General features: G+C 35.6%; 1 protein-coding gene across 1 annotated transcript in view; it reads right to left on the bottom strand.

Annotated features, from left to right (window-relative positions):
• LEKR1 (leucine, glutamate and lysine rich 1) overlaps window positions 1-12,679 on the bottom strand; it is a 209,547-nt gene that overhangs the window by 87,411 nt on the left and 109,457 nt on the right. The window contains exon 10 of the mRNA XM_036243655.1: window positions 3,259-3,444. Within this exon, the coding sequence (XP_036099548.1) occupies window positions 3,259-3,444 (186 nt within the window). The remainder of the gene's footprint in view (window positions 1-3,258; window positions 3,445-12,679) is intronic.

The following is a 12,679-nucleotide window of genomic DNA, read 5'->3' as shown; positions in this document are numbered from 1 at the left end:
AGGTGCTTCAATATCAGAAAATGTAGTAATACCAATCCATTTTACCAGTTGGTTAAAGGGGAAAAAAATATTACTATACCAATAGATGCTGAAAAGGCATTAAACAAAATCCAAAAGCATCTTCAGTAAAACATCCAAGTAAAATTGGAATAGAAGGAAAATATTTAATTTAAAAAGTAAATGTTTACTAAAAACTAAACATCAAATATAATTCCAAGTGACAAAACATCATATTATTTTAATTAAAATCAGAACGTAGACATGGAGGCTCACGGTAACAATTATTATTTAACACAATCTCAAGAGATTCAAATCAACTTAATTAAAATATAAACAAGACAATTAAATAACAGATATAAACATTAGGGAAGAATGGATAAACTCCTTTTGGAAGGTATGGGAGCTAGTGATATAATTGTATAAGTAGAAAATCCTAGACACTAATAAAAAACTACTAGAATTAATATGAGAATTTTGTGAAGTTGATGAGTAAAAAACAAATGCACAAAAAGCAATAGCTTTTCTCTGTCCTATTAACAAAGAAAGAAAAATGAAAGAAAACAGTTCATTCACAGGTGCTGCAAAATGACAGTCATAAATTATAACAAGAATGGCAAACATGTTTTAAATTAAACTGTAAAATGCATTAAAGAACATAAAGCACAACATTTAAAGAAATAAAAAGGCACATATTATTCTTCAATGAGAAGACTTTCATAATATTAAGAAGACTTAATATCACTAAAAATGTCAATTCTCCAAAAGTTAGTATATAAATATAATGCAATTCCTATTGAATCCCTATTGAAAAATAAATAAAATTACCTTAAAGTCTTTGTGAAAAAAATAACTGCCCATAAATATGTAAGAAAAGTATAAAGACTAGAAGAGAAAAACTTTACTAGGTATATATCAGAGCCTTTGGATTAGAGGAAAACAAAGAATCATTAAGTTCCAATAGAAGAATATCTCCAAATATATATTTAAAAAGTAAGAAAAATGGAGAGAGAAAAGACTTAACCAGCTATGAGAATTCATTATACTCAAATGAATATGATATTAATTACATCAAATAAATTAGTGGAACAGAAGTAAAAACACAGTAATATATGCTAGTACATATGAACTTTTAATGTTTGACAGGTAGCAGTTTTATTTAGTGGAAAAAGGGTAATTATTTAATACATAATACCAATACAACTATCAACATGAAAAGAGTAAAACTGAACCCCCATATCTCATATTATATAAAAAATAAATTCCATATATACTAATGACTTAAATGAAAGAAAATCCAGAAGACTACATGTACAATCTAGGAAAGAGAAGGACTGTTTTAACTAAGACTAACCAGAAACAATGTAGGATATTAATTTGATCATACCAAAATAAAGAAACTTTAATATGGTGAAATTTACCATAAAAGTCAGTGACAAATTGTACATTTGAAAAAAGTTAGCGCAGAAAATGAATAATTACTATACTGTACAAACTGCTCTTTTTTTTTTTTTTGTATCCTCACCGGAGGACATCCTTCCATTTTTTATTCAGATAGAGTGGGAGGGAGAGAGAGGAAGAGAGAGAGAGAAACATCGACGTGAAAGGGGCACATCAAGTGGCTGCCACCCACACGACCCAACCAGGGCTGGGGACAAACTGCAACTGAAGTACATGCCTCCAGCAGGAACCGAACTGGGTCTCTCTGGACCACTGGCCAACGCTCCAACTGCTGAGCCAAACCGGCCAGGGCTACAAACTGCTCTTAAAAATTATCAAGGAAACTTCCAATAATGCAATTGAAAATTGGCAAAATCTATGAAAAGCTAATTCAAAGAAGAGAACATTAAGATACATTATTTTTAAATTTATAACTGGTATCATATTGCTTCTGGACTCATATGATGACTTTTTTTTTTATCAGACAGAGTGGGAGGGAGAGAGAGGGAGCGAGGGAGGGAGGGGGAGAGAGAGAGAGAGAGAGAGAGAGAGAGAGAGAGAGAAACATTGATATGAAAGGGACACATAGAGTGATAGAGTGGCTGCCACCCGCACGACCAACCAGGGCCAGGGACAAACTGCAACTGAGGTACGCGCCCTTAGCGGGAACTGAACCCAGATCTCTCTGGACTGCAGGCTGACACTCTAACTGCTGAGCCAAACCGGCCAGGGCTGATGACTCTTCTAACACCAGTTTCTCTCTAGACATCCCTAGTCTGTGGTATGCTTTTATCAAAGATCCCAAGCAAAGAGGTTCAGAGCCCTCTGCAACTTCTCTCCCTTCTACTCAGCCAGGTGTTCACCTCCTTAGTCCTAGGTAGCCTCTCAACCCTGATCCTATCTTAGCCTTTCTACTGTGGCCATGGAGAGAGCCAAGGAGATGAACAGGAGCTTTGGTTTGCTTTCACTCCCTGCCATGTATCAGCTAGGTGGGGACAGGCATGTTACCTTTCTGGGCCTTGATTATCTCTTCTGTAAGATGGGATACTTACACATGCTTTCCATGGTCACTGTGAGAACTGACAGAAATAACTTACATCAGTGCTAGCATGCTGCCTAATACACTTTAAGACCTTAAAAATGTTAGTTCCAGTCCCTACTTCCGTTTCTTATGGTTAGTCTAGGGGCTGGGTTAGCAGTAAAAATATTTTCTAAATATCTGACTCCAATCACCTGATGTTTGGAACACCTCCATTCATTGCTAACAGCTTAATTTTGCTAAAATGCTGCTTTTATTATATCATTCTCATGATTATCAATGTTCAGTGATTCCAGACTGCCTTCAGGAATAAATGCATACTCCAGAGACTTACTGCCAAGATAGTCATTCCTCCGAGGCAGAGAGAAACAAGGTGCCCCAAACACAATCTTAATCTTTTCATTTGGGAAAATGAAGGCCCGCCTAAAAACTTGAATTCACTTTATAAACAGCATATGCTGTATTTTCCCTCAGTGCGCTAAACTACCAATCCACTGATGACATACTAAAGTAAATTTACTGTTTTCCTTAAATTTTATTTTGTACTTAAAACATCTACAATATCTGCACTTGCCTTACCACTCTAAATGGCAGTACAGGAAGGGATGATAGGGAACATTGATCACGGACAGTTACTGATATAGTTACTAATAACTAGGCATATTTGCAATACCAGATAATCAAAATAAGATTTTTGTTGTGATTTTAAGAGAAATAAAAATTTAGACATTTATTATCACTCGTTGCTAACAACCGCAAACAACAAACAAAAAATCTTTTACCTAGTGCTTCTTTTTGCAAGTCATGGCATCTGGTTTGCAAGTTCATTTCCTGTTGTTTAGATATCTGAATCTGCTGAGACCTCAGTCTGGCCGCATCTGACAACAACTTCAGGTTTTTCATTTCCTCTTCAAGGCATACCTCATTTCTCTGGGACACTGCCAAACTTTTATTTAGTATCTTTATTTCTGTAAAGAAAATTCAAAATTACAAATAGACAACACTGAATCATAATACAATTTTCAAAAAAGTGATCCCTTTCTTTTAGAAAATTAAAATTAATAGTTGAAAGCCAAGATGACTTTTCTGAATGTAGTGACACCAAACCAAAAGGTTAAATTTAAACTTAGTGGTTATTCTGAAAAATAAATGTGCAAAAGAATTGCATTGCTAAACTATGCATCATACCTTTTAGGTTTTTTTTTTAACATTTTAAATTGTACTAAATGGCAATATGGCCTGCTTTTTAAATATTCACATAAATGAATAACATATCTGTGTAATGTTCTGGGTTTTGCTGAAATTAAATTGTTTTCTTGGCAACATGATTCAGAAAAGTAAATTTAAATGTGCTAGCATGAGCTGGCTGGATGGCATTTCTAGGAGAGTAAGTAGGATACAACTATACAAATTATAAAAAAAGGTAGTAGGAGTGGAGAAGAATAAAAGGATGCAGTGTCTAAAACTAATGAATTTATGGACATTAACTATTAGTTAATATAGCTTACTGCTTTTAACAATACTCTGTCTCCTCAAAACAAGATCATAATTTCATCATAGCAATCATTTGTCACAATTTTATCTAATTAGATTAATAAAAATAAGCCTTCACAGCATTATGTAGGTTTAAATATACTAATTTTATATAATTTCATGAGAAATGCATGAAGCATGTTATCCTTCAGAATGATCATTATCAAGCTCTCCCTGCATCGGCCTTTTTAGTATTGCTACCTTAAACCAAGGTATTAAAATATACAAACACACAATAAAGATAAAATTTTACAAAATTTGTGCAACCACAATTAATTGAAACGATGAACATGTGAAGATCTGGACAGCCTGCTTTTCCAGAAAGTTCGCTTGGCATTCTTTCCTTGCTTAGGTCATTTTGGGCTACATGATGGGTGTAGCATGTGATCAGATGTCAAAGGAAGTTGGCTTGGTGTATTGGTCGTAGAGCCAAAACAGCAAAGACAGCAGCCCCATGGGCCAGTGAAGACCAGAAGCAGAGATCAATAAGACGGACATGGCAGCAGAGGCAATAGGGCCAGCAAATGATCACAAGAGAAGTAAGCAGTGCTAGAACGGGGTGCAGAGGAGAGCGCATGTCTCAAAGGCTGGGGATGAGTAGGATCAGGAACGTGGTCCAAGGAAAGAGAAGCAAAATTTCTTTTTGTGGGGGAAACGTTTGTCCAGAAGGAAAAGTGGCATGTAGGACAGACCTAGGTCATGAGCACAAAGGATCTGGCACCTTCTTTAGTTTTAATTCCTGCTCAAAATAGAAAACCTGCATAAATAAATTGGCAGGAACCAAATAAATGGGGGTCTACCACGTTCCAATAATTACACAGAATAGTTTTCTTAAGGATAGTTACATGCCTCCAAAACCTTATGGATACACATCCATTTGTGTGAAAAAAACTAACACACTAGTACATAAAGCTTAAAAAAGAAAGGATGTTGTAATTTCTTTTCAGACCTAAAAAATCTCCCTGGGTATTTTTATAGCCATAAAGGTGGCTTCTTGAGACTGAATTAGCTGTACTGTACTCTCACCATATCTATCTATGTTGGAGTCAGAATGACACTGCAGAGGAGCTCATGCTGTCACCTATTTATCATTTGCCAGAATGGCACTGCTTAGGTTAGCAGGCTGACTCTTAGTGGACACTACTGTCTGTCTCTAAAAGGACTACTTGTGTCAACATGACTTTCTGTCTGAAATCAAAATAGGAACCTGCAATACAGATTCATTTGTCAAATATCTTCTAACACATGGAAAAGTACAGCAAGATTTCAAAACTAACAGGAGCTTCAGTGTTTCTAACAAGGAATTAAGAGAATGAACTCAAGGGAGATGAATTAACTCACCCACAGCAAACTACATATCCCTATAGCAATCTGCTGTCAAATATTCAGTCCTACCTTCATCATTAATACATTATGTTTGTCAGTCATGTGTCCCAATATGGGGTTCAGAAATTACGATCTCCATCAGACCAACCTATTCTGGTCATTGTTCCCACCTTGTGGTTTCCCTGTTTCAGCACCACTCATGAGAAGGTCCTCCTAACCTCAAACATCAAGCCTACCACAGTTCATGTGCTACCTGTCTGGAAATCTTTTCTGACCCAGTCTGGAAGTGGCTTTGATCTTCCTGAAACTCACACCAATGTATGTCATTTCTATCATATGCATATATGTGACTCCTATTGGACTATAAGTTATTTTAGGCCAGAGGTAATATCTTATTCATTTTTTTATTACCCCCATAATTTCTACCACAATATCCTAGAATTAATAGGAGCTCATTAAATACCTACCAAAGGAGTAAAGTCATGACTGAGCAAAGCTTCTAAATGGTTTCTAGTACTACAACTAGTCGAACATCCTGAATATGGACTTGCCTCGCTTCACCCTTCACTGCAGAGGCAAGCATTTGGAGCTCGAGATTATTTAATGGCAGACCAGCTGAGGTGGTAAATACACACATACAAAAGAAGGTAACATTTTTTTTTTTATTCTCACATGAGGACATTTTTTTGTTTTTTGTTCAGATAGAGTGGGAGGGAGAGAGAGGAAGAGAGAGAGAGAGAAACATCGACGTGAAAGGGACATATCGAGTGGCTGCCACCCACACGACCCAACCAGGGCCCGGGACAAACTGCAACTGAGGTACATGCCCTTAGCGAGAGCCGAACCCAGGTCTCTCTGGACTCCAGGCCGACGCTCCATCCGCTGAGTCAAACTGGCCAGGGTGAAGGTAACATTTTTAATAGGATAAATAAGCAAACAGGCCTAGTTACTAGTTAATCTCTAATTTCTAAGCCTAATTCAGGACCTGAACTTTTAAAGTTCAAGAGCTATTCTGCCCTAGTAAAATATTATCCTTTTCTGAAATTTCTTGTATTGAAATAGGTATGTTCTGTTTTAAGAAAAAATAATCTACGAACATTGAAACTTTAAAATATTGATTATATAAAGTGATATTCACTCATTAAAAGAGAAGGAAATGTTTCGTTCATATATACTATTCAACATTCAGCATACTTTGTCAGCCAGAAAATATTTAACAATGCCGTTTTCTACAAAAGTTCTGTTTTGGATTTTTATTTCAAAACCTAAATTTGTACCTGAATAATGTTATAGAATGTTTATGGGTTTACTATATTTATTAGTTTTCTATGGCTGCTATAACAAAGTACCACAGGCTGGTACTTAACCCTGGTGGCTTAATTCCACTACAACTTCACCCCACCCACCAGAACTGTCTGCCTGCTCTCTATGAGTCTGTCTGTATTTTGCTTGGTTGTTCAGTTTGTTCATTAAATTCCACATATGAGTGAAATCATATGGTACTTGTCTTTCTCTGACTGGCTTATTTCATTTAGCATAATGCTCTCCAGGTCCATCCATGCTGTCACAAAGAGTAAAATGGTCTTCCTTTTTATGGCAGAGTAGTTTTCCATTGTGTAAATGTACCAACAGCCTTCTTATCCACTCATTCTGCCAGGTGTTAGGTGATATCTCATTGTGGTTTTAATTTAGATTCCTCTGATGATTAATGACACAGCATTTTTTTATATGTCTATTGGGCATCTGCATGTCCTCTTCTCTCCCTGTGTTCTTCATCATCTTCCCTCTGTGTATGCCTTGTTTCCAAATTTCCTCTTCTTATAAGGACTCTAGTCACATTGGATTAGAGCTCACCCATTTAAATTTAATAATTAATTTTAGGACCCTAACTCCAAATAGAGTTGTACTGAAGAGAGACTAGAAGTTAGGACTTCAACATGTGAGTTAGGGAGGGGCACAATTCAGCCAATAACAGTATTTTTAGAATATTTATTGAAATTTACACTGTAATTATAGATATATAAAATAAGATGAACATGTGGAGAACTAGAAGATAAAATAGAAAAATGAAGACAATTGTGTTAGGGTACAGGAATTCAGAGTTTATTTTACCTCTTGTAAAGTGTTTCAAGTTTCTTCTTACACCAACTTTTCAACTGAAGAACTATGCCACTCAGAGTCAGCTTACAACATAAGGATATATCCGTGTAGATCACAGTACAGAAGCTGGTATTTTTTTTTAAGTGTTTGTTATATAAAATGTTTGTAATATTGGCAAAATGTATTGCCATGCTAGTGGTGATTTTAGTTTTTAGAATGTTACATAATTTGCTATCTAATGCAAGTACAATTATTAGTATTAATCTCATATAATCAATTTCTTTGCCTTGATAGAATTTTTTGTTGTCCTTAGTTCTGTACACTTAGGCAAATGAAATTAAAATTACGTTAAGGCCCTGGTCAGTTTTTCTCAGTGGTTAGTCAACCTGCAGACCTAAGAGTCACGGGTTCAATTCCCAGTCAAGGACATGTGCCTGGCCCCAGTTGGGGTGGTGTGCGAGGCAACCAATCAATATGTCTCTCTCACACTAATGTTTCTCTCTCCCCCTAACCCCCACTCCCTCCCATACTATCTAAAAATCAGTGGGAAAATATCCTCAGGTGAGGATTAACAGAAAATATAATAATAAAATTATGTTAGGTAATTATGTTTTTAGGAAACCTCTGCAACCTTAGTGCCAAGGCATAATGACGTTACAAACAGTGTGATCATAAATTCACATGTTATATAGTTTTATTACAGTAATATAAAAAATCAGAGACTAGATTTATTTAATAAAAAGGGATCATAAAGCACTAGGTAGATTTTTTTTTTCTTTATTGATTTGAGAGAGAGAGGAAAGGAGACAGAGAGAGAGATAGAAACATTGGTAAGAGGGAACATCAATTGGCTACCTCCTGCATGCCCCCCACTGGGGATTTGGCCCGTAACCTGGGCATGTGCCTTGACCAGGAATTGAACTAGCGACCTCTTAGTACATGAGTCTACACTCAACCACTGAGCCACACCAGCTAGGCTATCCTAGGTTGATTTTTTAAAACTTTTTAAATTTTGAAATACTTATAGATTTACAAGAAGTTTATTCCACTTCTAGGAATATATCCTAAGAAGCCTGAAACACCAATGAGAAAGAATATATGCACCCCTATGTTCCCAACAGCACTATTTACAATAGCTAAGATCTGGAAACAGCCCAATGTCCATCAGTAGATGAGTGGATAAAAAAACTGTGGTACATATACACAATGGAATACTGTGCAGCTGTAAGAAAGAAAGATCTCAACATGGAGGGATCTGGGGAGTGTTATGCTAAGTAAAATAAGCCAGTCAGAGAAAGAGAAATATCACATGATCTCACATATTTGTCGAATATAATGAACAAAATAAGCTGAAAACAAAACAGATCCAGAGACATGGAAGTAAGGAACAGACTGACAAATCTCAGAGAAAAAGAGGTCAGGAAGAGATAAACCAAAGAAGGTGTAGGCATATATGCATAACCAATAGACACACACAACAGTGTCAGTGCAGTTAAGGGGGGGAGTGGGAGCAGGGAGGAAGGTGTCAATGGGTAAAAAGGAGGGACATCCATAATACTTTCAACAATAATAAATAAATAAATAATAAATAGGCAAGCAAAAAAAAGAAATACTTACAGATGTACAAGAAGTTGCAAAGAAATGTATAGGGAAGTCCCATGACACCTTCACTCCACCTCTCCTCATGTTATTTTGTATAACTACAGTATACTATTGAAACTAGGAAACAGACATGGATATAATCCACAGAGCTAATTCAGATTTCACCAGTTATACATACCTTCATTTGTGTGGGTTTGAGATTTTATCACACATGTAGCTTTATACAACTATCAACACAATCAAAATACAAGGTTGTTCTATAACCACAAAGCTGCCTCCTGCTACTCTTTCAGAGTTATACCTACTCCTAGCCACGCCATCCCTATTCTCCATCTCTATAATTTTGTTATTTTGAGAATGCTATATAAATAGACTCATATTAGGTAATTTTATTGAGACCGGCTTTTTTCACTAGGCAGGTTCCCTTGAGCATGTATTAATAATTTGTTCATTTTGTTGTTGAATGGTATTCCATGGTATGGGTCATTTCCACTTTGGGTCATTATAAATAAAGCTGCTATGGACATTTATGTGCACGTTTTTGCATGAACACAGGTTTTCATTTTTCTGGGATAAATGCCTAAGACACAATTGATGGGTCATGTGGTAAATGCATATTCAGTGTTAAAGGAAATAACGAAATTATTTTCTAGAATGGCCACACCATTTTACATTCCTACCAGCAATGCTGAGTGACCCAGTTTCTCCACTCCTTGGTAACACTCAGTATGGTCAATTAAAATTTTAGACATTCTAATAGAAGTGTAGTAGTATTCCATTATGGTTATAATTTGCATTTCCCTAATTAGCTAATTATGTTGAGCATTTTTTGTGTGCCTATTTGCCATCTGTACATCCTCTTCAGTGAAATTTTTCATATATTTTGCCCATTTATTAATTGGACTGTTTTATAAAATGTAGAGTTTTAAGAGTTTTTCATGTTTTAGATACAAGTCCCTTGTTGGATATGTGGTTTGCAAATACTTTGTCCCAATCTGTAACTTTCCTTTTCATCCTCTTAACAAGGTCTTTCACTGAGCAAAAGTTCTGAATTTTGTTGAAGTCCTACTTTTCAATTTTTATTTTTATGTATCATGCTTTTAGTTCAAGTCCAAGAATCCTAGGTTTTAAAGATTTTCTTGCTTTATAGTTTTAAATTTCACTTTTAGGTCTGTGATCCATTTTGAGTTAATTTTTGTTTAAGGCATGAATTTTCGGGCAAGGTTCATTCTGTTGTTTTCTTTTGCCTATTGATTTCTAATGACTTTGACACCCTTTGTTGAAAAGACCAGGCTTTCTTTCCTTCATTGAAATGCTTGTGTACCCCTGTCAAAAATCAGTTGGGCTAATTTATCTGGGTCTAAATATATGCATATTTAATTTTTAATTTAAAATGAAATATATGTATATATGCACACATATATTTAAACTGTAGGTGAAGAGCATTAATTTTGTTCCCTTATTTGGGGCTACAAGCCCACCACAATGAATACTTGCATAAGATAAGTGAGAATTTAATAGAGCAGAAGGAACATGGACTTTAGAATAAAATTATAATAACTCCTTGATTACTTCCTGTGCCAGGCATATTGATGTGCGTGTGTACATGCACACACACACACATGCTCGTGAGCACACACATGCATCTTTCTTCATTTTAAAGAGGAGGACAAAGAGGCCCACAGTGTTTTGTAAGTGATAAGTCATGATGTGAACTTTGGCTCTCTGGCTTGAGAGCCCTGCTCTTAGGATTCCTATAAGTATTTAAATATTTAAGAATTGAATCCACAACACAAAGAGACCAACACAGGCACAGATACACCAGCTCTGTGGTCCTCCTCCAGGTCTGGTGGTCAGTCTGCAAGAGGGCGAAGCTACCAAGGATCCCACGTTCCTCTCCAGATCCTTCCTGATTTCTGCCTCAAGTTCTAATTCTTGACTTTGAGTCAGGTTAGTTCAATAAACTTAAGTAAAAGCTGAATTAGTCAAGACAACACACTAGAAATAAGAAACATTAACACATTAAGATTAAGAGAGTGACTGTTTAAAGTATTCTTCAGCTATAATTCACATTAAGTCCTTATAATTGTTGTAAAAAGCTAATAAACTGAAATGAAATTATAACATTTTTAAAATGTGAAAAGTTCATCCACTACTTATACCAGTGTTGTCCAACAGAAATATATTACAAACCACATATATACTTTAAAATTTTCTAGTGGCCACATTAAAAGTATAAGGGAAAAAAAACAGGTAAAATTAATTTTAGTTGTGTATTTTATTTAACACCACACACCCAAAACATTACCATTTCAACAAGAGTCTAGAGCCATATGTAAAGTGCTCAATAGCTACATGTGGCTGCTAGCTACCACATCGGACAGTGTGGGTCTATATGCTTCCTAGGATCTTAGTCATCTTTTTATATAGATGTGATAGTTCCTCAAGCTTTAAAAAAATTAACCTTTAAACACTTTACACTCAGTTTATTTTCTCTGAATCTAAATTTAACGTATAGGTTATTTACTTTAAATTCTATGTTGTGAAATTACATGTTTATATATTTACTAGAACTGCTGCTAAATTCAAAGTATATTCAAATTGATCAAAGAAACTGTAAAAAGGCAAGTATCAGCACCTTTGGAGCTTGCATATAGTTGTACACGTTTGATAACTATGCCCTGGGGCTGTGATTGTGCTGATAGCTATAAGTAAGGAGAAAGTTCTTTAAAAGGAGGAAAAAAATCCTTGCAATAATATAGTATTAATTTCACATACTCTATCTGTTGTAAGTTCACTAAGCTCTTGCTTGGGAATTGAATATATATATTTCCATCTCTGAGCTCCTCCAATCACCACTGTGTAGCTTCTAAACAGAGCCCTCCTGCTTCTGATGTAAAAGTGATGTGATTTTCTATAATGGTAACTGTTAAGGGTTGAAAATGAATTCCTGCCTCCTCAGGTTAGATAAAATGTAAAATGTAACATTACTTGTCATTGAAAAGCAAAATGGGCATACACTTTGACTCTTCAATTCCATTTTTAGAAATTAACTATGTTAAAAAAAGGAGCCCTGGCTGGTTTGACTCAGCGGCTGGAGCATCAGCCTGCGGACCAGAGAGCCCCAGGTTCAGTTCCCGCTAGGGGCACGTACCAAAAAAAAAAAGGAAAAGATTATAAAAATGCATGTGCAAACATGAACATGTTCACTGAAGCCTTATTTATAAAAGCAAAACTATGATCAACCCTAAATGTCAAAGAATAGAAAACCAGCTAAATAAGTTAAGATACATTCCTATAATGAGATACTATGTCAACATAGTTTACGTGGTTAGATTACATTTCCATGAAATATTATATATAAAGTATGGAACTTTCTAATAGTGGGCACCTCCATGTAATGAGATCGCAGATGATATTTACTTTCTTCTTGGCTCTTCTGTATTTTCTGTTTTACATTGAGGCTGTTTTATGTTTACGGTCAGAAAAATACTTAAAAGTACTTGAATTTGAGGAAAAAATAATTAATAAGTGTTTGTATTTATCTCCTTATAAGCTCATTACAACTTTCAAACTGGTTTTAAAACTCAGATTAAGAAATGTACTAATACAGGCCCTGGCCGGTTTGGCTCAGCGGTTAGA

Source organism: Molossus molossus, unplaced genomic scaffold (genome assembly GCF_014108415.1).
Source record: "Molossus molossus isolate mMolMol1 unplaced genomic scaffold, mMolMol1.p scaffold_m16_p_5, whole genome shotgun sequence".
Classification (NCBI taxonomy): Eukaryota; Metazoa; Chordata; class Mammalia; order Chiroptera; family Molossidae; genus Molossus; species Molossus molossus.
The sequence above is the reverse complement of the archived record's forward strand: the minus strand, read 5'-3'. Positions and strand labels throughout refer to the sequence as shown.